The 26736-nt window shown below is 35.1% G+C and overlaps 1 protein-coding gene across 1 annotated transcript in view; it reads left to right on the forward strand.

The window, feature by feature from the left end:
- The window catches only part of LOC123531189 (plexin domain-containing protein 2-like), a 103798-nt gene that overhangs the window by 71466 nt on the left and 5596 nt on the right, over window positions 1-26736 (forward strand). Inside the window, exons 10-13 of the mRNA XM_053518236.1 lie at window positions 5914-6091; window positions 13916-14113; window positions 18550-18616; window positions 24711-24743. Of these exons, the coding sequence (XP_053374211.1) occupies window positions 5914-6091; window positions 13916-14113; window positions 18550-18616; window positions 24711-24743 (476 nt within the window). The remainder of the gene's footprint in view (window positions 1-5913; window positions 6092-13915; window positions 14114-18549; window positions 18617-24710; window positions 24744-26736) is intronic.

Below are 26736 nucleotides of genomic sequence, written 5' to 3' on the forward strand. Positions count from 1 at the left end.
CACTTTGTGACGGCCTAGCTCAAAAGTATTTGATATAAATTGATGAAACCTTGCATGATATGAACTTGCCCACCTCCTATTTTTCGTCTGACTCCGCCCCCTATTTTCTGAGTTATGGCCCCTGAAATAGTCAAAAATGCACATTTTCACCTTGTGACGGCCAACTCAAAAGTATTTGATATAAATTGATGAAACCTTGCTCATGATATGAACTTGCGCACCTCCTATTTTTCGTCTGGCTCCGCCCCCTATTTTCTGGATTATGGCCCCTGAAATAGTCAAAAATGCACATTTTCACCTTGGAATGCGCCTAGCTCAGAAAGTATATGATATAAATTGATGAAACCTTGCATGATATGAACTTGCGCACCTCCTATTTTTCTTCTGCCTCTGCCCCCTATTTTCTGAGTTATGGCCCCTGAAATAGTCAAAAATGCACATCATTTTCACCTTGATGCGCGCTAGCTCAAAATATTGATATAAATTGATGAAACCTCTGCATGATATGAACTTGGCACCCCCAGTTCTCTGCCCCCTATTTTCAGAGTTATGGCCCCTGAAATAGTCAAAAATGCGTCATTTTCACCTTCTGACGCTAGCTCAAAATGTTTGATATAATTGATGAAACCTTGCATGAGTCTTATCATGATAGTGAACATGGCACCTCTATTCTTGGCTCGCCCCTATTTTCAGAGTTATGGCCCCTGAAATAGTCAAAAATGTACATTTTCACCTAATGAGCACCTAGTTCAAAAGTATTTGAATAAATATTGAAAACTTGCATAGTCTTAATCATGATGAAACTTGCACCCTATTATTTTTTTGGTCGCCCTATTTTTTAGCCACCTGTAGCAAAAATGACACATTGTTACTTGGATCGCGCACCTACGTTCGTATTTAATCTCTATGTTGAACGTGCATAATCTTTTACTTGTGACCTTCAACGTCAATTTTTTGGCTGGTCCTATTTTAATATGTCCAGTAAGTTTTTGTGATCGGCAAGGTTCGTCGGTCCGCATCCTACTGGTCCGTAAACTTTTGAACTTGTGACCACTCTAGAGGCCATATTTTTGATCTTTCATGAAAATTGGTCAGAATGTTCATCTTGATGATATCTAGGTCAAGTTCGAAACTGGGTCACGTGCCATCAAAAAAGGTCAGTAGGTCTAAAAATAGAAAAACCTTGTGACCTCTCTAGAGGCCATATATGTCAAAGATCTTCATGAAAATTGGTCAGAAGTTCACCTTGATGATATCTAGGTCAAGTTCGAAACTGGGTCACGTGCCATCAAAAACTAGGTCAGTAGGTCAAAAATAGAAAAACTTGTGACCTCTCTAAGGCCATATTTTTCATGGATCTTATGAAATTGGTCTGAATGTTCACCTTGATGATATCTAGGTCAAGTTCAAACTGGGTACGTGCATCAAAAACTAGGTCAGTAGTTTCAAAAATAGAAAAACCTTGTGACCTCTCTAAGGCCATATATTTCATGGGATCTTATGAAATTGGTCTGAAGGTTCATCTTGATGATATCTAGGTCAAGTTCGAAAGTGGGTCACGTGCCGTTCAAAAACTAGGTCAGTAGTCAAAAATAGAAAAACCTTGTGACCTCTCTTGAGGCCATATTTTTATGGATCTTATGAAAATTGGTCAATGTTCATCTTGATGATATCTAGGTCAAGTTTGAAAGTGGGTCACGTGCCCTCAAATACTAGGTCAGTAGGTCAAATAATAGAAAAAACCTTGTGACCTCTCTAAAGGCCATATTTTTCATGGGATCTGTATGAAAGTTGGTCTGAATGTTCATCTTGATGATATCTAGGTCAAGGTTGAAACAGGGTCATGTGCGGTCAAAAACTAGGTCAGTAGGTCTAAAAATAGAAAAACCTTGTGACCTCTCTAGAGACCATACTTGTGAATGGATCTCCATAAAAATTGATCAGAATGTTCGTCTTGATGATATCTAGTTCAAGTTCGAAAGTGGGCCACGTGCCCTCAAAAAGTAGGTCAGTAGGTCAAATAATGAAAAAACGTTGTGACCTCTCTAGAGGTAATATTTTTCATGGGATCTGTATGAAACTTGGTCTGAATGTTTATCTTGATGATATATAGGTCAAGTTCGAAACTGGGTCAACTGCAACAAAAACTAGGTCAGTAGGTCTTGAAATAGAAAAACCTTGTGACCTCTCTAGAGGCCATACCCTTGAATGGATCTTCATGAAAATTGGTCAGAATGTTCACCTTGATGATATCTAGGTCAAATTTGAAACTGGGTCACGTGCCTTAAAAAACTGGGTCAGTAGGTCAAATAGTAAAAAAACCTTGTGACCTCTCTAGAGGCCATACTTTTCATGGGATCTGTATGAAAGCTGGTCTGAATGTTCATCTTGGTGATATCTATGTCAAGTTTGAAACTGGGTCAACTGTGGTCAAAAACTAGGTCAGTAGGTCAAAAATTAGAAACATCTTTTGACCTCTCTAGAGGCCATATTTTTCAATGGATCTTCATGAAAATTGATCTGAATGTTCACCTGGATGATATCTAGGTCAGTTTTGAAACTGGGTCACGTGCGGTCAAAAACTAAGCCAGTAGGTATAAAAATAGAAAAACCTTGTGACCTCTCTAGAGGCCATATTTTTCATGAGATCTTCATGAAAATTAGTGAGAATGTTCACCTTGATGATATCTAGGTAAAGTTCAAAACAGGGTCACGTACCTTCGAAAACTAGGTCAATAGGTCAAATAATAGAAAAACCTCGTGACCTCTCTAGAGACCATATTTTTCAATGGATCTTCATGAAAATTCATGAGAATTTTTATCTTGATAATATCTAGGTCAGGTTCAAAACTGGGTCACATGAGCTCAAAAACTAGGTCACTATGTCAAATAATAGAAAAATGACATCATACTCAAAACCGGGTCATGTGGGAAGAGGTGAGCGATTCAGGATCATCATGGTCCTCTTGTTAAAGTTATGGCCCCTGAAATAGTAGAAAAAATGCACATTTTCACCTAATTATGTGTCTAGCTCAAAAAGTATTTGATGTAAATTTTTGAAACCTTGCTTGGGTTTTTATCATGATGTTGATGTGTCCTTGCACACTTGGCATTCTTCTTAGCATTTATTACAAAGTTATGGCCCTTGAAGTAGCCAAAATAATGGATTTTTTGTTTGTGATGCTCATAGCTGAAAAAGTATGTGGCCTAGAATAATGAATCCTTTCCATAAAATGTTTGTTGAGGCTATACCCCATTAAGACTGCAAATAAGGCAAAAGTACCGGGGGTGGGGGGGGGGGGGGGGGGATGCACACCCTGTGTCCTACAGACACATTCTAGTTTTTTTATTGAAATACTTCACTTTTATGTTACTATAAATAGCTTATTTTGTAACTTTTTTATTATTGGCCGAAGCAGAAAAACCAAGATCACTTTTCTGGGGTACAACATAGATGGTACCTCCAATTTTTAGGTGTATTTTGACATATCTTTACCTGGTAAGGATTTTTTTTGTAAACTTAGAATTTTTTTTTTTCTGTGCACTTAGAATTTTTTTTTAGAATTTCTTCCATTTGTTGTTCCTGTCCTTTGGGCTTCAACAGTCAAGTTATTATATATATATCCCATCCTCTGCTATAACCCTTCAGGGGGTATATTGCCCCGCTTGGCGGAGAACTTGTTTTAATATCATAGCAACCTTGAACGCAACTAAACATTTAAGGCAAAACCAATTTAATAAGATAGGTGCATAGTTCTGAAATGAAATTTTCTGCTGATTAGTTTAATTTATTAAGGTAAATTTTGTACATCTATGACCTTGTTTGACACATGATATTCTACATGAGCACATAATATATTTCTATAAATTCAGTTTGTAAAATTTGAGTAAAATTTCTTTGATCATAATCTTGTAAATTTACTGTAGTTATCCGTAATGAGGTGTCATTAAATTGCGTCCGTGTATGTCAACCCCACATTTTTAATTAATTGTAGATTTTGTAATTGCAAATAAATGTAAAACATTCATAAAGGATTGATGCGTTTTTTTGTTGAATTGGAAAAAATTTGCCTAAGGAATTGCCCTTTTGCAAAATGGTTCATGCCCATGTATCAGAATAATAGGTAGAATTTATCAAATTTGAAATAGATTTAACAAGGATCATGTTCTTGCTACGTCAAGTTATTTTGATAGTCATTTCCTTGTTATTTTGATATTTAATGAAATTGCCAAGCCTTTTCATTTACAGTTTTTCATCAAACTAAATAGAAGAACAATATACTGCGATATCCTCAAGTTTTTTTGATTGACAACATTTCATATAGTATGGCACAATTGTTTAAAATCCACAGATACTGTACATAACATTACCACCCATTGGAAGCTTGCAGTTGTTAGTATTTAACCTTTCCATGAACATGTAGATCAACATTGATTGTGCCTTCACCTGTACATTCATGGGTCAGCCTCCACCTCACATCTGTCCACTGATTTTATTCATCAGTAACTTTTGTATGCACCCACCCTCACCCAATGAAAATACAATCATTAATTTTAATTTAATGAATGACTATAAATTATTGTTCTTGTAACATTCTTAACTTTTTGCTGGAAATTTTAGCATCTTCAAATACTGACTAATCGACAGGGGGATGTCAAATCACGGATTGCGGTATCCTAATTTATGTCTCCAGTAGGTCGCAATGCTGAATCAAAATCAGTCCACATTTTTAAGATAATTTAAATGACTTTTGGTATTGTGCCCATAATTTGTTAAAATGCTATGTTCATGAAATTAGGATTTATGCATTTTTAAGTTAAAAACACAGCAAAAAAAAGTTTGAAATAAATACCTTTTTCTGTTTTTATGCACTTACAAAGTTACATTGCAATATTTGCAAATTAACAATTTTAACAGGATCGTTGTTTCTATAAATATTTGGAAAAATTGCATGAAGATTTAAATGATATTCATACATACTGTGTATAACTTTTTTTGTTTTTTTTTTCGCAGTAAAGAAGAAAGATATTGATTACAAGCTGTGTATCAAACAATAGAGGAATTGTTTAAATCAATGCGTGTTTTAATAAAGTTGTTACAGCGTGGATGCAAGCAGGTGGTTAAGTTGACCGTACATCTGGAACGATTGCTTCTGCTATGTCTACTAATGTATACATAATCATGCTGTAAACTTGCAGTTATAGTGGTCTGAATGTTGTGTTCCTTCAGTGTAATGTTTTGGTATCACACTGTTGTTACAGTTTTATGTTGGGTATTGTAATGAAAGTGAACAGCCATTATACAAATTAGACATTTCAAAGAAATAATTCTAGATAAAGAAAAAATCTTTGAGAGTACGAATAACTCAAATTATGGAATACATTAGTTTGTCAGTTTTCATGCACTTACTAACTGTTAATTCATATAGTAAACTGTTTTTTTTTTTCTTCAATAACTTTGTCTATCTTTCAATATGATCAGTCCATTACTGTAAGGTTGTATCAAAACTGATATCGATCGTACTGATGGCGAAATTGGGTCTGATAGAATGCAGGATGTGCAGGTGATCATGATCTCAGTGGTCGCAAGCAGATAAATCTGTCCACATGTAAGTTAACAGATAGATATTCTGACATATATTTTGATTTTCTGGTATTCCAGATAAGCAAACCTCTTACTTTTGTAGCAAGCTACTGTCAAAAATGTAAATATAAGAATTAAATGCAATTTTTAGTCCCTATAAACACACAAAAAATAGCATTTAAATAATACTCTTTCTGTTTTTATTTCACTTACATAATCAGTTACATTCTGCACAGTTTTGACAACTCAAGTCATATCATTACAGTGACTGTTGTTACATAAAAATGCGAAAAATGAAGGAAGCATTTAAAGATCGAATGATACATACTGTGTATGATTCTTGTTTTGTTTTTCTTTATTTCAGCGTGTAACAGATTTTCTGATTGTGAAAGCTGTGTATCAGCAAAGATAGATTTTAAATGTAGATGGTGTGGTATAATAAATAGATGTAGTGACAGCGTGGACTGGCACAGGCAGAAGTGGCTAAACGCTGGCTGCGTACATCTCGTAAGTTCCGCTAATGTACTAATGTCATACTAATGTCATACTAATATAGTCATACTGTAAACTTTCAGTTACTAGTTGTGTACTTAATGTGAGTTCCTTCAGTGTAATGTTGTACTGAAGTAGTCAAATCTGTTGTTAATTCTTCTACTGGTTGGGAATATTTCGTACATTGCACAAGTGTAACAGCATCATACTAAAATGGTCAGACATATTTGAAAGTGAAAATTGCTAGATGCAAAAGAAAAAAAAATCTTGAGAGTTCCACCAGACAAAAACTAGCCTATAATTTATGGAGATATCATTAAGTTTGTCAAAGTTGTCATGCACGTTACGCTAACTGTTTCATTTATGTAAACTGTTGCATGTAAGATTTTCCTGAACTTTCAAAACTTTGTTTAGTCTGATCAAAGTAATGATGTAGTCATACCTGTGAAATTGTTTCAAAACTTGACTATTCAGATCAAAGTAATGATGTAGTCACACCTGAGAAATTGTTTCTGATAATGCTATAGCGGGGTGGCCTACCCAAAAAGGACTGAATATGTAGGTAACATTGCACTAAAATTTGGGCAAAGTATTTCAGAAAAGTATTAAGAATTCTTGGCAGATGCTTTGTGCAGAGTTAAACACCCTTTTTTGATGCTTCTTTATTTTACTAAAATCTGTATACAGTTTTCAAAGTTTCGGATTGATAGTTACTAATTTTGTTATGAGAGTGTGGATATCGTTAAGAAATAGACTATATTTCAGGGCCAGTGCAATACACATTTAGTATTATTAAAAGGCCTGTAAAATGCTTTTATGGGTTTTCATGATTTAACTTTTAATGCAGTTAGCACTGGAAGCTTGATTTCTTTTTTAATTTTGATGTTATTTTAATACTTCAATTGAATAGACTATAACAAAGACAGGAAATTATATAAAAACAGTTACATGTCTATTTAGTTCCTTTTTTGTCTTGCATGTCGTGGTACCAAGTCTCTCCACTTCTCCCTAAAATCTCTCCACTTCTCCCTAATCTTAGCTGAGGGAGAAGTGACTTCTCCCTAAAATTTAAGCCTAGCTTAAGCCCTGATTATTTGTGTTATTTAGATAAAAATCATGGCTTAGTAGTGTACATTTAGGTATGAAAGACATGGGCGTGTTTTAACGTATGTGAAAGCCGAAGGTCTTTACGCATACTTTAAACACGACCATGTATTTCATAACCAAATGGAAATTACTAAACTAAGGTTCATATAATATTGACAGTTTCCTTGATCTGTAAAACGACCAGATTGTCACCCTTAGGCGACACCAAATTAAAAAGTTGTTCATCGGATTTTTTTCTGAAAAATTTGAGGCGGCGAGCGAAAAAAATAATTTAAATATTTTTTTAGGTTTTTGAGAAAATCAGGAGCGAGCGAGGAGCGAAGAAATATATTTGTCTTGATTTAGCTCTCGATTGACTAATAAAAACCTTAAAATAGAATGTACAGCCCTTTTACATTAAAAATAATTCACCAGGGATTGAGAAAATTTTACCTGCAGATGCATAACAAAGCAAACCTGTGAAAAAAGGTAATAACATTGGCATACAGTACAGTGTAATCAAATGATATATATGCTTTTGAAAATGCTGTTAGAAAATATGTATTCTGACATGACCAGCAAATAACCTACATACACAGTGCTCCGCTCCAGCTAGGATTAAAAAAGGGCAGGGTGCTGGCACTGAAAAGGGCACTTCTTGGGTGGTGGTCGGTCCGGGACCGTGCTCCCCCGGGGAAAAAATATAACTGGTCCATGCATACTGTGCATTTTAACATACTTTAGGCATGGAATTTGGCATAATTTAGGCATGTTTTTTGGCACACTTTAGGTATGGTCTTTTAATAGGCTATGTCTGTCATCTCTAATGCACCTATTTATTAACTAAAAATTCTGCTGTTTGTATTTTACTTGGCATTGATTTTCAACTTGTAACATTTCTTTGTAATTGCATACTGAATAACAATATCTAGGTGTTTAGGCCTATTTTACTTGCTACAATTTCAGTACACATCTTCTCCATGTAGGCTACTTGATATTTATAAATTTATACCTGCAACATATTATATACAGAAAATAAAGTTTAAACTTCCACTTAAATAAATGAAATCAGGCAAAGTTTTTAACTTACAACAGTCTAAAAGCAAGTTTAGCACTTGTAATAGACATATTCCGGGTATCCAAAATTTTATATCCGGATATGGTTACACTTTTTTCTAAAAGTCGTCGAATGTCCAGTTTAAACAATATTTTTGAAAAAATATTATGATGCAAAGACAGTTTAACAGCATTTCACAGTATCTGACATTTAAGTGTACCCTGTCATTACATCTTAGTAAACTAATTTCAAAGAAATCTTCATGAAAAAACGGCAATTTCACAAAGCAGACGACAACTTACTTTCGATTTCAAAAACTTGTAAAACGATAAAATCAAAATATTTTTCTATTTAAATTTGATTGTGATCGATTTTTATTAATTACATATAAATGTCTGTTGTCTGGACTTAAGTTTCAGTTGTGTATAAAGGGGTATTTACGACTATATTACCGAAAACGAAAGTACACTTTGACAGGTGGCGCGAAATGATAATGATTTCAGACTGGTTTGCAAACTGTTTTAACACTAAGGTTCAATGATTTTAATGCTAGTGGAGCAGTCTAAAATATCATGGTCTGCCTCGGGCATGATTACAGCAGGTAATTGTTTAATTGTTTGCTAATTATGTCAATGCCCCCCCCCCCCCCCCCCCCCCCGGCGTGTATCACTCGATAAAAAGGGGGCAATAAAGCAGTGTATTATAATCACTGAGGCAAAAAAGGGAAGTTTGGCTAAAAAAAAGAAATGAATGGTTGTAAAACGGTCAGGGTGCCTGGTGGGGCAACAGGGCGGAACGAATTTCGGAACGGGCGATGCGCCCTGCTGTAAATAGCTAGCTGGAGCACTGATACATGTAGAGCAAAAGCTATCTCGGGTTATTCTGCAATAGACCACTCGCGTGCAATGACGTCATCCAATCCAGGTGCGTAGCACGGTCGTAAAAAGTAGTTATCATTTTTTCTAACACAGTTGATACTAGTATGTTGTGTTAGAATCGAAATAATAAGTTCCCAAGTGTGATTTATCATAGAAAAACTCGGGTTATTTAAGAAATAATATATCTCATCCAGTGATTTGTCGCTGAATAAATCATTGTTTGAAGTTCAGATGCGAAGGAATTATATTGTAGAATAACCCGAGTTTTGAGTTCTTATGCGAAATAATATATCACTCAGGCCTACGGCCTTCTTGATATATTCTTACGCATAAGAACTCAAAACTCGGGTTATTTAAGAAATAATATATCTCATCCAGTGATTTGTCGCTGAATAAATCATTGTTTGGAGTTCAGATGCGAAGGAATTATATCACTAGGGCGCAGCCCGAGTGATATAATAATACGCATCTGAACGACAATGATTTATTCAAGAGCAAATCACTAAATGAGATATATTATTTCACGTTACCAAAGATTTTTAAGTACATCCTTGACGACATTCATTAAATATTTGCCTGTTTTCAATCGGTTTCTTTTCCAGCGGGCCGCTATGCTGTTTGACGCCATGACATAATAATTGTGACGTCATAACAGTGATTTGTTGTATAATAATTCACTGTTTTCTGCCGTCTTTGTTTAATAGGAAAATGAATCAGATCATGTTAGAATCTGCGATAAACCACGTTTGGGAACTTATTATTTCTTAAATATACAACAATGCATTTATAACCTTAAACCATAATTATGACAAAGATATGATATGCTATGAAAATGTAACATAGTTAGCTTGACTTTTTGGTCAAATATCTTTGTTACTATTAAAAAGCTTTTGACTTGAAACTTAAAATAGTTATTTACTATAAAAGTCTACACCAGGAGAAACAATCCCCATAACTCTGATTGAATTTTGACAGAGTTATGCCCCTTTTTAACTTACAATAATTTGTTTAAGTTTTATATAATGTCCAATAACTTTGTAACTTTCAAAGCTTTTGACTAGTATGCCCCCTCTAATTCAGTGTCAAGCACTTAGAAAGTCGAGCATGCTGTCTTATGGACAGCTCTTGTTCTAACTTTGAACTTTCTTAATATATTAAATTTGTTGAAACAAAGTCTCAGTTAAGGTCTGAAATGGAGATTAACGTGCATTAACATTATTCTACACAACTCATCGTGTAAATTCCTTACCCCACCCACTTTGTATACAAATGCTGATCATTTGGACAGGAAAAACAGAAAACAGAAAAGTGACATGCATCAATACGTAAATAATGTAAATTGATGTTATCAAATAAATTAGTAAGTTTGTTTCATCCAATTTTCAATGAAATAAATCGATTTTTGTAGCAATTCAAGTTGGCAAACTTTTGAAGAAAATAACATAAATGCATAAAGGGGAAATAACTTTAATGCAACTAAATATGAGTATTATGACATATTATAGATGATGTGTGTGTAGTATGTATTTATTGTGATTAAAGTCCATTTTAGAACAATCTGGGACTGGAATTATAAGCATTTGTATGCTGTTAAGTCCGTAAAAGTAGCGCACCAACAAATTTTGGATTAATTTTTTTCAATGGGGCGAGCGCAAGCCAAAAACAAAAAAAATATTTTTTTTGTGTTTCTGAAATATATGAGCGGCAAATCTGATGAACAACTTCTTAATTTGGTGAGGCCTTAGACGGCTGTTAAAATATTACATGTTCTAACATTATACACAGATATTCTTCACATGTAAACATGCACACAACTGTAATGGAACTTTTGCTTATATTTTCATTGGGAAAAAAAACAAAACATTTATCAATATCACAGATCAGTTTTTAGCTCCCCTATTCGGAGAATAGGGGGCTATTCTACTCGCCCCGGCGTTGGCGTCGGTGTGACCTTTCTTGGTTAAAGTTTTCGGCAACCTTTGTTTTTCTGTCATATCTTTGTTACTATTGCATATATCTTACTGTAACTTCACATAAACATTGTCCAGCATACAAACAAAGTTTATGCAGGGGCTGGGCCCATTATACATAAGGTCAAGGTCACCAAGGTGTTATACTTGGGTTATTTGTAAGGTTAAAGTTTTTCAGGAAACCTTTGTTTTTCTGTCATATCTTTGTTACTATTGCTTATATCTTACTGTAACTTCACATAAACATTGTCCAGCATACAGACAAAGTATGTGCAGGGGCTGGGCCCATTATACCCAAGGTCAAGGTCACAAAGTTGTTATACTTGGAATTATTTTCATGTTAAATTTTTTCGAAAGCTTTGTTTATAGACATATGTTTGGTACTTTAAAAGATAATGACTTGAAATTAAAAATATTTCTTTATATTCATCATCTGCATGTGTGGTTACAATCCCCATAACTCTTGTTGTATTTTTGACAGAATTATGCCCCTTTCATACTTAATGTTTTTTGGCAATCTTCGCTTTCTGGATATAACTTTAGTACAATAAAGACTTGAAACTTAAAATGTATCTTTATCATCATCATCTGCATGTGTGGTAACAATCCCCATAACTCTGATTTGTATTTTTGACCAAATTATGCCCCTTTCATACTTAATTTTTTTGACAAACTTCGTTTTCTGGACATAACTTCGGTACTATATAAGATAATGACTTGAAACTCAAAATATATCTTTACCATCATCATCTGCATGTGTGGTAATTATCCCAATAACTCTAATTTCTGTTCTTGACAGAATTATGCCTCTTGGTGTATCTTCCTTTTAAAAGTAGAGGTCTCTTATTGAGACATATATTCATTTTACTGTCAAATCGCCAAATAGTGGAGTGTGCTGTCTTATGAACAGCTCTTGTTACTTAATCCTATGTCTGAATGTTTTCTCGTTTTGACTTCGAGACCTTTTTGTAGAACGTTTACACATTATAAATGGCAAAAAAAAGTACAGTTACTATTATTGTGGAATGTCAATACATCTTGTTGCTCAATACTGTTAATGTACCTAATAGCGCATGTTACTTTTAATCAATTATTGTACCCCCCGACAACAAAGATGTAAGGGGGGGTATACTGGTTTCAGGTTGTCTGTCTGTCTGTCCGTCTGGCCGTCTGTCCGTCTGTCCATAGACGCAATCTTGTGCGCACCATCTCTCCTTATCCCCTTGACAGAATTTAATGAAACTTCACACAAGTGATCAGTACCAACAGTAGTTGTGCATGGGGCATGTTAGGTTCTTTTAGAAAAAAAATTTGCAGAGTTATGGGACTTTGTTTTTTTGTTACTATACTATATACATAGACACAATCTTGTGCGCACCATCTCTCCTCATCCCCTTGACACAATTTAATGAAACTTCACACAAGTGATCAGTACCAACAGTAGTTGTGCATGGGGTATGTTAGGTTCTTTTAGAAAAAAAATTTGCAGAGTTATGGGACTTTGTTTTTTTGTTACTATACTATATACATAGACACAATCTTGTGTGCACCATCTCTCCTCATCCCCTTGACACAACTTAATGAAACTTCACACAAGTGATCAGTAACAACAGTAGTTGTACATGGGGCATGTTACGTTCTTTCAGCGACAAAAATTGCAGAGTTATGGGACTTTGTTTCTTGTTAACATACTATGTACATACAGTCTGCATATGCAATCTTGTGCGTGCCTAATCTACTAAACCCTTACACACAGTTTAATGAAACTTCACACAAGTGATCAGTACCAACCCTAGTTGTGCATGGTGCATGTTACATTCTTTTAGATAAATATTCTGCATAGTTATGGGACTTTGTTTTTTGTTACTATACTGTATACATACAGTCTATATACATACAGTCCACATAATTATGCAGTCTTGTGTGCGTCAAATTGCAATGTACTGTGTCAGTGCATGCTGGGGGTACATTCATCACCTTTAGTGATAGCTCTAGTTTATGCAATAATTTTATTGATTACAGGTAAATGTTGGAGCAACATTGATTATTGCATGTTTATACTATTTCATAAACCTATAAATATCTTATTTTAAATGGGAGCATGTAAAAAATGCATTGTGGGTACATTCTGATTAATGCTATAGGTGATATTCTTACATTCAAATTTTTCGTAAATATAATTTAAGAGTAGGGACGGCAGCCATATCATTATTATAAACAATATATCACTACAAGTGATACCATGACGAGTATAATGTATTTTTTTAGGGTTTTCTTTCCATTTTTCACATTTGTGGCCGAGTGGTTAATGTCGCTGACTTCAGATCACTTGCCCCTCATCGATGTGGGTTCGAGCCTCACTCAGGGCGTTGAATTCTTCATGTGAGGAAGCCATCCAGCTGGCTTACGGAAGGTCGGTGGTTCTACCCAGGTGCCCGCTCTTGTTGAAATAATGCACGGAGGGGCACCTGGGGTCTTCCTCCTTCATTAAAGCTGGAAAGTCGCCATATGACCTATCATGTGTCGGTGCGACGTTAAATCCAACAAAACAAACAAACAAACAAACATTTGTCTAATCTGAAAGATTTTCATTGTAGTGTTAAATGGAAAAGATTTTGTTAAATTAAAATATATCTCATATGCCACCAGTGTATTCTAGCTTTTCAAGGTTGCGAACTCGAGAATGGTTTAAATATGTTTGAAGCTTTCATCACAGTCTAGCTAGAAATAGTTTAGTATAAACTAACAATAATCCGATGAATGGGTCAAAGACCAGTAGTACACGACGTGCATATTTCAAGTATTTTTATGTTGTGCAAATTACTTCATTACGATATATCTGATATAGTCTGTTGCTGACAATGAAACATGCAGTCAGGTGCTCAATACAACAACAACAACGATATCCACTACCAACAGTACATCAGGGAACCTATCCACTACTACTGCTACTTATAGCACCACAACTGGATCAAAAACGCAGCCAAAGACCGAGACCACAAAGTCTATACCAAACATAATAACAATTTATCCATGTCCAAAAGGGGTAAAATACATCCTAGGCATGATTACTAACCTAATAAGCTTGTCTGCCAAATGTAAAGCAGTTTCATTCCTGTCATATCGTACCAAGATTTAGTCACATTCCCATTAAGTTGTCCTGGGTTTGGTAGTATCAGATTCCTTGTAGGGTCGTACTGGGTCAGAGATCCCACGTTCCAATCGAGATGAACCAGAGGTGAGTGTCACACATACACTGGGTTTGGTAGTATCAGATTCCTTGTAGAGTCGTACTGGGTCAGAGATCCCACGTTCCAATCGAGATGAACCAGAGGTGAGTGTCACACATACACTGGGTGTGTTAGTCACGTATTCAGTGTTCTAATTGTACTCTTGTGCTCAACATGTTTATGTTCATGCATCATACGAGAGCACACACTTTTTAACCATAATCCACCTGCTTAGCTCAGTAGGGAGAGTGCAGATCTACAGATCGCGGGGCCGTGAGTTTGATCCCCGGGTGGGGGTATGTTTTCTGTGATGATTTGATAAAAGACATTGTGTCTGCTATCATTCGTCCTCCACTTCTGATTCATGTGGAGAAGTTGGCAATTACTTGCGGAGAACAGGTTTGTAGTACTGGTACAGAATCCAGGAACACTGGTTAGGTTAATTGCTTGAAATACTGTTGAAAAACTGTGTTAAACCCAAAACAAAACAAATCTCCTTAATCACACTACAGTTGAAACTTGGTATCTCGAATTCCAAGGGATCAAGCAGTTTACTTTTGGATAATATAATAAAATGATATTTTGTTCACGTTTTTGGGATGGGATTTAAAAATGTCCTGGAGATAGCCGTAATTTTGAGGTAAGCGAGTCCTGAGATACCAAGTTTCAACTGTAATTTGTAATTGCGTATCTGTTCCATTGATAAGATGAAACTTTTGCTTCAAATACATTCATTAACAATAAATTACATATGTAAATTTGCCATGTATTGTGACTTCTCTGACAGGAGTCAATATTGCTTTCCATTTGGCGGACATGTTAATTATTTAATAGCTTCATTCACAGTCTCTGCATTCTGTTCCATTTGATGTATAAATGAACTATTTAATAGCTGCATTCACAGTCTCTGCATTCTGTTCCATTTGATGGATAAATGAACTATTTAATAGCTGCATTCACAGTCTCTGCATTCTGTTCCATTTGATGGATAAATGAACTATTTAATAGCTGCATTCACAGTCTCTGCATTCTGTTCCATTTGATGGATAAATGAACTATTTAATAGCTGCATTCAAAGTGCTCTGCATTCTGTTCCATTTGATAGACAAGTTAGTTGTTTAATAGCTTCATTCACAGTCTCTGCATTCTGCTCCATTCGTTGGACAGGTTAACTGTGCAATAGCTTCATTCACAGTATCTGCGCTCCATTCGTTGGACAAGTTAATTGTTCTGTAGCTTCATTCACAGTATCTGCGCTCCATTCGTTGGACAAGTTAATTGTTCAGTAGCTTCATTCACAGTATCTGCGCTCCATTCGTTGGACAAGTTAGTTGTTCTGTAGCTTCATTCACAGTATCTGCGCTCCATTCGTTGGACAAGTTAACTGTTCAATAGCTTCATTCACAGTATCTGCATTCTGCTTTCTTTTTGAAAATATGTAAGCAGTGAGTGAAAACATTCTTAAACTATTTAAGTGTGTTCTTGTAATATAAATGCTAACTGGTTACTTGTTAGTGGCTGTGGTTAAATTTGCTATTTTAATCTATTCTCGATAGCCTAGTGCTAGAGCCTCTGCTTCTAGTGCAGGAGGTTGTGGGTTTGATGCCCGGCTGCGTCATACCAAAGACGTGAAAAATAGTACCAGTAGCTCCCTTGCTTGGCGCTTAGCCTTAAAAGGGAAACTGGCCTCTTCTCTCATACCCTCGTGGCGATGGATTCCATCAGGAATGAGGTGTCGAGAAGGATTAATATAAGTTGTAGAACTTGTTTCACAATCGACCTGAAATGAATTAGTATAAATTAAATCTGTTCTAACAGTTTCATGACTTCATAACTAGAAAAAATAATGTTATAATCTGTTGTTACACAGACTGACTAACTCAATTGCAGTTTCTATGCCCCTCTTCAAAGAAGGAGGGGTATATTGTTTTGCAGATGTCTGTCGGTTGGTCGGTCCGTAGACCAGAATGTTTCCAGATGATAACTCAAGAACGCTTGGGCCTGGGATCATTTAAGTTGATAGGGAGGTTGGTCATGAACAGCAGATGACCCCTATTGATTTTGAGGTCAGTAGGTCAGAGGTCAAGGTCACAGTGACCCTGAACAGTTAAACCGTTTCCGGACGATTACTTGAGAACGCTTTGGCTAGAAACTTTATAGGGAAGTTGATCATGACTAATAGCCAAATAACTAGAGAATGCGTTGGTGTAAGATCACATTTGATACAGAGGTCACTTATGACTGGTAAATGACTCATAATTATTGAGTTGAGGACAGTACATCAAACGTCCAGTACACTGTGACCAAATAATTTCTGTTCCTTGTGCAGTTACTGAATGCATTGAGGGGGGCATTTTGTGTTCTACAGGCTCTTGTTAACAACAGTGATGCAAGTTTCTGCTGACTGTTATACCTCTAAATATTAATGCAAGTGAAGTTTATGTTTTAATTTTGGAATTCAAGTTCATATTAAGGTATTTTTGCTTATCTGAGTCAAAGGTTCAGAGTGAGCATTTAGTATAGGTGGGTAGTCTGTGTTGATTAAAATTGTAACTGGAACCACTTTTCAGAAAAACAGCAAACTTAGTCTGTAGGATCTTGGCATGGACTTCATTCAAGTTTATTCAAATGAATCCGCTTGACTCCTTTCAGGGGCTACCGGAGCGAAAATAAAGAAAATGTTCTAACAATTTCTACTCCTTAACCACTTGATATATCTTCAACACAGTTAGTCTGTAGCATACTTGTATTAACCTTTTACAGATTTGTCTGGATGGAACCATTTTATCCCTGCTAGGGGACATTGTCTGGATGGAACCATTTTATCCCTGCTAGGGGACATTGTCTGGATGGAACCATTTTATCCCTGCTAGGGGACATTGTCTGGATGGAACCATTTTATCCCTGCTAGGGGACACTAGAGCTGAAAGTAGAAAAACCTTATGGCAACTTCTTCTCATGAACCTCGTGATGGTTTATAGCATGCTTCTATGAATTTTTATGCCCCCAAAGGGAGGCATATTAGTTTTCAACTGTCCGTCCGTTCGTTCGTTAGTTTGTTTGTTCGTCACAACGTTAACTTTTTGCATGAAGGCACTTTACTCACGAACCACTGCACCCAGGACCTTCAAACTTCACATACTGATAGTACTTATTGACCCCTACTGACTTTGGGGTCACCAGGTCAAAGGTCAAGGTGCTGCTGGGGCATTTGTCACCATTAGTGACAGCTCTTGTTCTAACATTTGTTCGAATGGTTCTGCTTGACCCCATCTAGGGGCTGCTAGGGCTAAGCAGGAAAACCTTGTAACAACTTCTCATGAATGAACTGCTTAACTTATCTTCACCAAACATGGTTTTTAATGTGCTTGACCACTTTTATGGGCTGCCAGAGCGAAGACTAGAAAAAACATAAACCCTTTACATACTGGGCACGCCTGATTTTGCCTTTGCGACCAGTGTAGATCATGTTCAGCCTGCACATCTGTTCGCCATTCAGTCAGTATCTGTTTGGTTAGCACCCCTTTTAACAGTTAAAGGTATTGTCCAAATTGAAAGATGGACAAGGTCATTTATAGAAATTTAGCAGAATAAGGGTTAAACATGACTGTATGGCTTGATGTTTCCTTTTATGACACAACGTGTCATGACATACATACAGCCTCAAATGGTGAATGTATGATGAGCGACAAAATAGCATTCTTATTCATTATCATAGTTTAAGTATTTAGGATGTTTTATAAAATTGTTTAAAATGTTCTTTAATTTTGATTTATTATAACAGGTTACTTTCTCTGACACATTTAAATCTATCTCCAAGGTCATCTGTCCTCCAGCTAATTTATGTAATAAAGATTGAAGGTTAAAATATTTTTTTCAGCAAAAAATTTTGTGCATACTGAACGTTTCAGGTGGGAAAGTTTTAAGAAATACTGATAAATGTTTTATTTGTGGGAAAGGATTTGGGAAAATAGTGGGTAGGTTTAGGAAAGTACTGACTTAAGCATTATCTCGGAGCGTTCCATGTAGAACAGGTTTAGGAAAATACTGATAAAATTTTAATTACTGAATGTTCCAGATAGAAATGTTTAGGAAAATACTAATAAATTTTTAATTACTGAATGTTCCAGATGGAAATGTTCAGGAAAATACTAATAAATGTTTAATTACTGAATGTTTCAGATGATAAGTGTTTTATTTGTGAACGTTTCAGGTAGGAAAGTACTGATATAAGTTTTATTTCTGATTTCAGTCAGGAGTAGGTAACTGTTCAGCCATTCCAACTGCGAAACCCCCGACAACAGAGAAACAATCCAGTGGTAAGGCTTTTCTAATATTTGTTAGTTGTCAGGTAAAAGAGGACTATCTTGTGTACCATAACTTTGATGTTAAAATGTTTTCGGGGATCATTTACTTATCATTTAGGATAAAGTAACAGTAAAGAAGATCAGTAAAAACACACTTATTATTTGATATACATTAACGAATTACAAATCAAGAAATTATTCACATTTTAATCCTTATCATGCTAATCATAATTGATTCTGCCTTTGCGACCAGTGTAGTTCATGATCAGCCTGCACATCTTTGCAATTAATTTTACATTGTTCACCATTCAGTCAGTTTCATTTCAGTTAGCACCCCTTTTAACAGTCAATTGTACTGTTCAAATTGAAAGATGGACAAGTTCATTATAGAAATTTAGCAGGGTAAGGGTTACAACCAGATGGTCCTGTTTACCAGGCGACTTGTAGTTCTGTAGGTTACTGTATGACCTCAGGTGTCACAATAACTTTTGTCTCTTCAGAAGTCCTACATCCGCATCCATTCCTTTCTTTTCCAAGTATCAATTAGTAGATATTGACTGAAAAACATGAAGGGTGTTGCACTGGACTTTTAAAGTTTCCCGGTATCTCTTTTCATAGCTCGAATTTTGAAAAATAATTGGAAAAAAAATTATCAGAAAGCAAAGAAAAAACCAAGTGATGAAGAAGATATTGGTTTTACAATTTGGAAAAGATTTGGGATGATTATGGTAGGAGAATAAATGGTACCTGCGGATGGATCATTAATTTAACAGTGTAAAAAGCTACAAGAACAAAATGAACAACTTGCAGCTGAAAATACCAAACTAAAACAACAAACACATATCTTTTATGGAATTAACTCTACGAATGAGAATATGAAAGTACAAAACCTTCAGCTTACAACAGAAAACAAGAAACTCCAAAATGAACTGGACGAATTGAAGAGTAGAAGCAATGCAACTGAGCAATCAAAGAACACCCTAAAAAAAGAAATTACTAATTTAAAGACACAACTAAAGAAATCAGAAGAGCAGGTGGCTGAACTCATCAAGAAATCTTCCAAAAACACTGACAATAGTGACTTATTTTCACAGATTGTAACACAGGAAGAAGAAATATCAAAACTGAAACAAATAAATCAGACAATAAAGCAGGAAAACAAAGTTCTTCGAGAAAAAGTGGCATACAATGAGAAAGAGAAAGAAAGTATGGACACAATCCAAACAGATATAACAGAAATTAAAGATACAATTTCACATTTTTCGTCAACGCTGCAGCTGCTACAGAACAGAACTAACAATTTGCCAACAAACACAGACTTGTATCTACTTCAAGCTGAAGTTGTACAGCTAAGGAAACAACTGTCAAGTGAAGATGAAAATGACTTGAGAAAAACTCAAACCCATCTGCTGGAAAATGAAACAACAACAAGTCAACCTTTGACCGAAAAAGGAACTTCGTCAGAATTAAAAGGAAACTCCAATGTTATATCAACAGAACCCAACCAAAAACCTAAAATCTGTATTCTTGGAGACTCTGTCACAAAGATAATTAATAGAAAGAAATTCTCAGGAGAAATTTTGGACACTCAAATTAAATCTTACCCAGGAACCAAAGTCCAAGACATCATTAACAATCTGAACTCTGGAAGTACAAAAGAATACATATCTCAGAGTGATGTAACTATAATTCATGTCGGTATCAATAATGTCTCAGAGGCAGAATCTACTGATAGAGTTATTGATCATTTCAAGGCTCTTACACAAGAAGTGAAATCAATCAATCAGAATACAAAGATAGTTATGTCTTCCATTTTACCAAAGAAGCATGATAAACTCTCCACCAAACCAATCACTGAAATAAACTCAAAGCTAGCTGAATTTTGCAAGGTCAATGACCACGTGTTCTTGGACAACACCAGTAGTTTCATGAAAAATGGTTCTGTGGACAAATCTCTGTACTATGATGAAGTACATCTTACACAAACTGGGGCAGCTACTCTAGTTAAAAACATGAAAAGGACACTCTTTGCCGAAATCAAAATCTCTGCCAACCTTAAGGAAAATTTTCACAAGCAAGGCCTCCCATACAACAAGAGTCACCAAGGATACAGAGGGCGACCTCCAATCAACAGACAGCCCTGGAAACAACCGTATATCAACAGCCACAAGGGGAGACATCAAACGAAGCACTGGCAACAAGGAAAAGGCTCTCATCAGCTACCAATGATGATGCCATTCTGGTGGGCATAAATGAACACTCTGTCAGAAGTTACATTAGTAATAATTTCTGTGGTTCTAACACTCTAAATAACTCTCATAAACTCTTTTCTAGTAATCTATTTGATAAATCAGGTTTAAACTTTATGCATCTAAATATTTGCCATATAAGCAACAAATTTGATGAATTTAAGCATACAATTGATAGTGTAAAAGAACTCGATTTTATTGGCTTATGTGAAACATTTCTTAATGAAAATTATTCTGACAATGAATATGTTTTGGAAAATTATCAGTTAATCCGTAATGACAGAGGCTCAAATGGAGGTGGTGTTGTACTATATGCAAAATTGTGTTACCCTTGCTATCAAAGGATAGATTTGAATAAAACAACAATAGAAGCAATATGGATTGAGGTTAAATGTGAAAATCAAAAATCTTTCATTATTGGATATATCTATAGACCTCCTTCATCACCTGCAAGCTGGAATGATGATATTGAAGAAATACTTGAGAAAATTTTTATAGAGGGGAAAGAAGTTATTTTATTTGGAGACTTTAACTATAATTATGTCAATTCAGCAACAGTCAATACCACATGGAATCATGTAACAGAAACATTTAACCTTAAACAACTTGTTCAATCACCAACCAGAGTTACTTCCACTACCTCTACTATAATTGATCATGTCTATTCAAATGTTCCTGATAACATATATAAAATACATGTACCAGTCCTCACACTGAGTGATCACTATCCTGTCTGTTTTGTGCGCAAGTCTAGAAGTAAGCCAAAACATGGACCTGTACATTCTGTAATAACTTATAGAAGCATGAAAACATTTAATGAAGACAACTATTTAACTGATTTACAAAATCAACCTTGGTCTGTCCTTGACATATTTACAGATGCTGATGATGCCCTAGACTATTTTACTAATACTTTTACGTCAGTTTTAAACAAACACGCACCACATATAACAAGGCGAGTTAAACATGCTAATCAACCTGATTGGTTCAATAATACAATAGCTGAAACAATTAAAGAAAGGGATAAAGCAAAGAAGTCTGGTAATTATGAGAATTATAAAATACTTCGTACAAAAGTAAAGCAACTAACAATAGATGCTAAAAAATCTTTTTTCAACACAGTGATCAACGAAAATAAAAAAGACACAAAGAAAATGTGGCAAAATTTAAAGCACTTATCTGGGAAAAGTACTAATACTCAAACTCATTACATAAATGATGATAATGGAGATCCAATTACTGATCCTTATTAAAGTGCAGCGCAGTTTAATGAATTCTTTACCAATATTTTCAAAAGAGCACCTAATGTTGATAGCTATCCTGAATCATACAAAACCCTATTAAGAAATCATAATTCACATTGTCTAAAAACTGATCAAAAGTTTCAAATTCCCCCAGTCTCTGAAAAATTTGTGAGGAACATGCTTGAAACCCTTGACTGTAGCAAAGCAACTGGCCTTGACCAAATAAGTGCTCGTTTCTTAAAACTAAGCTGTCATGTTATTTCAAGACACTTAGTTAAAATCCTTAACCTCAGTATTGATACAGCTAAATTCCCTACTGCATTTAAAATGGCTAAAGTTATCCCAATCCACAAAAAAGGGTCTAAATCTGATAAAAATAACTATAGACCCATTTCTATTTTACCTGTTTTATCAAAACTCATTGAAAAGCATGTCTCTGATAACCTTAAACAATTTCTTGAAGACAATAACCTTTTTCATAAAAAACAATCTGGGTTTAGAACAAATCACTCTTGTGAAACTGGTCTAACATCCATAGTAGACAACTGGATTGAGCAAATCAATAACAATAATCTTGTTGGTACCATATTTCTAGACTTAACAAAAGCCTTTGATCTGGTAAACCATACACTACTCATTGAAAAACTTAGTTGTTACAATATCTCAAACCATACGCTACAGTGGATTCAATCATACTTAACAGAAAGATCTCAGAAAGTATCTGTGTCAGGCACCTTTTCTGAGGCTCTGGATGTATCTTCTGGAGTCCCTCAAGGATCTGTCTTAGGACCCATCTTATTCCTTACCTATATAAATGATTTACCCCTACATCTTGAACACTCAGAAATGGATATGTTTGCAGATGATGCTACCATAAGTGCTACGGGGCATTCAACTGAAACATTAAACTTAAAACTTCAAAAAGACCTAGACTCTATTCAAGAATGGTGCAATCATAGTGCAATGATACCTAATACAGACAAAACCAAAGCTATGTACATATCAGCCTCCAAAAAGACCCAAAATGACATTCAAGCACCAACAAATGCACCTCTTCGGTTACTTAACACTGATATAGCGTTCACTAAATCTGAAAAACTTCTTGGAGTTCAAGTTGACAATTGCCTAAACTGGAAACTACAAGTGGAACAAACAATAAAGAAATGCAACAGTAATCTCTATCTTCTTTTACGGATAAAACAATTCCTTAATATACATGCCAGGAAACTTTTCTACAATGCTTACATCTTACCCCATATAGACTATTGCTGTTCAATATGGGGAAACTGCTCAAATGAACTTCTTGAGAGAATGATAAAATTTCAGAAACGTGCAGCTCGCATTATTCTTGATAAAGAGGCAGATGCACCATCTGACCCTCTTTTCAAAGAATTAAAATGGATAAAATTTAACGACAGAGTTGAGTACAAAAAAGCTGTTTTAATTTACAAATCATTAAATGACGAAAACTCGCCATGCTACATGAAAGAAAAATTTCAATTTGCTTCAACTCTACATAACCGAAATCTCAGATCAACAAATAATCTTAATCTATATATTCCTAAGCCTAATCTTGAGTTTTATCGAAAATCACTTTCTTATTCTGGAACTAAAATCTGGAATAATATACCTCTCTTTGTACGCCAATCTGAAAATACTGAAAATTTCAAAAAAGCTTATTTAAAGTGGAAGTACTCTGGCTAACTTTCCTTCAGTCAAAATTATTATTCCATGCTTATATATAATTTTATGTTTGTAATTTTGTTTCTGTGATTTTTCTTACTACTGATTAACATTTTGTGTTTATTTCATTTTGTAATTGTTTAATTCTGTATTTAATATTATTGCTACTGTTATTTGATGTAAATGTTGTAAAAATGTTGAGGCACATATGGAAGATCGTTTTGGCGAATATGTAGCCTCGTTAAATAAAGTCTTTATTATTATTATTATTATTATTATTACTTACAGTTTGGAAAAGTTATAGGAAAATAAATGGTACTTACAGTTTGGAAAAGTTATAGGAGAATAAATGGTACTTACAGTTTGGAAAAGTTATAGGAGAATAAATGGTACTTACAGTTTGGAAAAGTTATAGGAAAATAAATGGTACTTACAGCTTGGAAAAGTTATAGGAAAATAAATGGTACTTACAGTTTGGAAAAGTTATAGGAGAATAAATGGTACTTACAGTTTGGAAAAGTTATAGGAGAATAAATGTTACGTATGTGTATATGTATATATATGTTGATTAGTTCCTTGATTTGCATCACTGAATGATTAACCCTTAGCCTGCTAAATTTCTAAAATGGACTGTTCCATCATTCAGTTTGGGCAATACCATTTATTATTCGAAGGGGTGTTCACTGAAAATTTACTAACTGAATAGCGAACAGTGCAGACCATGATCAGCCTGCACGGATGTGCAGGCTGATCTTGGTCTGCACTGGTCGCAAAGGCAGAATCACTTGCCGCCAGCAGGCTAAGGGTTAATAGTTTATATTCATGTTTGTTAGATCCTTAATTTGTGGCACTGAGTGATTGATAGTTTATGTTTGCTTGTCAGTCCCTTGATGTGTCACACTGAGTGATTAATATTTCAAACTCCTTCAGAAAAGCCGTATATGAAAGGGCAAGATTCCAGCAGTAAGTTTCACCCTTCAGTCACCTTACATGTACAAGTTCTATATGGTAGTGTGTGTCACTGTTATTACTTTATATCTAACTTTCCATCTATCTGTTCAGATTGTGCAGTATTTGCAGAAGTCTTTACAAATGTTAAAGAAGGCCAAAAGATTCATTTCAAAATTTCATGAATAATAGAACATGCATAAATTATACACAGGTCTCTTGCATCAGTTGCTACCTTCACTTTAGAAAATTCTTGATTTCATGAGTTAAAGGTATTGAAAAAAAAAATCAAGGTAGTAGCCGAGTAATGGCAGGCGAAAGTTTCCATGCAATTACGTAATCTTCTTTACTATTTCAGTCTTCTTCAGTCGTAAACATAGTTGAGTGAACACATGGCTTTCCATAAAACCAGAGAATTCCGAATTTCATGCAGAGAATACGCAGTCAGTCCACTACTTTAACCGTTAGCCAGCTAAATTCCTAAAATGGACTGATCCATCATTCAATTTTGGCAATACCATTTATTATTTGAAGGGGTGTTCATTGAAAATATGCTGACTGAATTGCATACAGTGCAGACCATGATTAGCATGATTATCTTGGTCTGCATTGGTCACTTGCCAACAGCAGGCTAAATGTTAAACAAATGCTTGGGTCTGACATCAGTGTGTACATTCCATCATTCATCATGTTCTAACCATAGCCCCTCAACATTATTTGTGTGTGTACAGTCAATGAAGGCATGCTGTCTGTTTTACAAAATGTGTTAATCCACACACACCCATTTAATTTGTCTTCACAATGTATATTGCCACATGCAGAAATGTCCTCAGTGTTACTATACATACATGTATTTGTTTAATTTGTCTTCACAGTGTATATTGCCAATGTCCTCAACATTACTCTTTGTCTTTTTATTTGTATATCAATAAGTTTAAAGTACATGTATTACTCTTGTTTTGGGGTATCTATGAAAGTCTGTGGTAACCATGTTAATTCTTTGTAGCCAACACAAGGAACACTAAGTGAGAAAACCTCTGTGAAAAATGTTGAGAAATGGCTACATAATTATCTTTGCTAGATAAAAATATTACCTCCTGCTAAGACAGTTAATGAAATCCTGCTTATATTCTCACATGGGCAAGTTAAAAATATCAACCTGTAACATGTCATGATTTTCATCCACTTTCTTAGTCCCCCAGCCTCAAATCCCATATACTCCCCACTCTTACAACAGAAGACTAACTCATGAATGTAGCATTTATACTAATGGGATGGTTATACAAGTCATTGTTTTCTGAGTTACTCTTTCATAGTCTTCAAATATCAACTAGTTTGCTGTGATACAGTTTATGTTTGAAAATAGAAATTTTATGATTTATTAGTTTGACTTTTGAAGAATAGGTTTAGCTTTTGCACTCACCCATTTGTCAGCATCCACATTGGCATCTACATTCCAATTTGGTTAGATTTTGTATGTAAGTTGTTTTCTCAGAAACTGCTTGTGGGAATGGATTGAAACTTCACACTTTTGTTGGCATGAAGTGCACCCATTCCATGACTTTTATTTTACTTTTCACAAAGTTATGTCCCTTTTTCAACTTTGACATTCATTAGTTTATCTTTTCTTGTGACAAGGCTTTTGAATTGTCGAGCATTGCTGTCCTCCAGCGGCACTTGTTTTTGTTTCTAATATTATTATAGCCTGGAATGAAAAATGCTTAAAGAAGTTTATTTCAGGTTTATTGCTATGCATGTTCAAAAAATGGCACAAACTAAGTTGCAATGTTGAGTTTTCATTGTTTTCAGGTCTGGCAGCCCGAACAGAAGTAAACAACAGGATAATAAGCCTTACCCTGCTAAATTTCTATAATGAACTTGTCCATCTTTCAATTTGGACAGTACCATTAACTGTTAAAAGGGGTGTTTACCAAAAAACACAGACTGAATGGCGAACAGTGCAGATCTTGATCAGACTGCATGGATGTGCAGGCTGATCATGATCTAC

Source organism: Mercenaria mercenaria, chromosome 11 (assembly GCF_021730395.1).
Source record: "Mercenaria mercenaria strain notata chromosome 11, MADL_Memer_1, whole genome shotgun sequence".
NCBI classification, from domain to species: domain Eukaryota; kingdom Metazoa; phylum Mollusca; class Bivalvia; order Venerida; family Veneridae; genus Mercenaria; species Mercenaria mercenaria.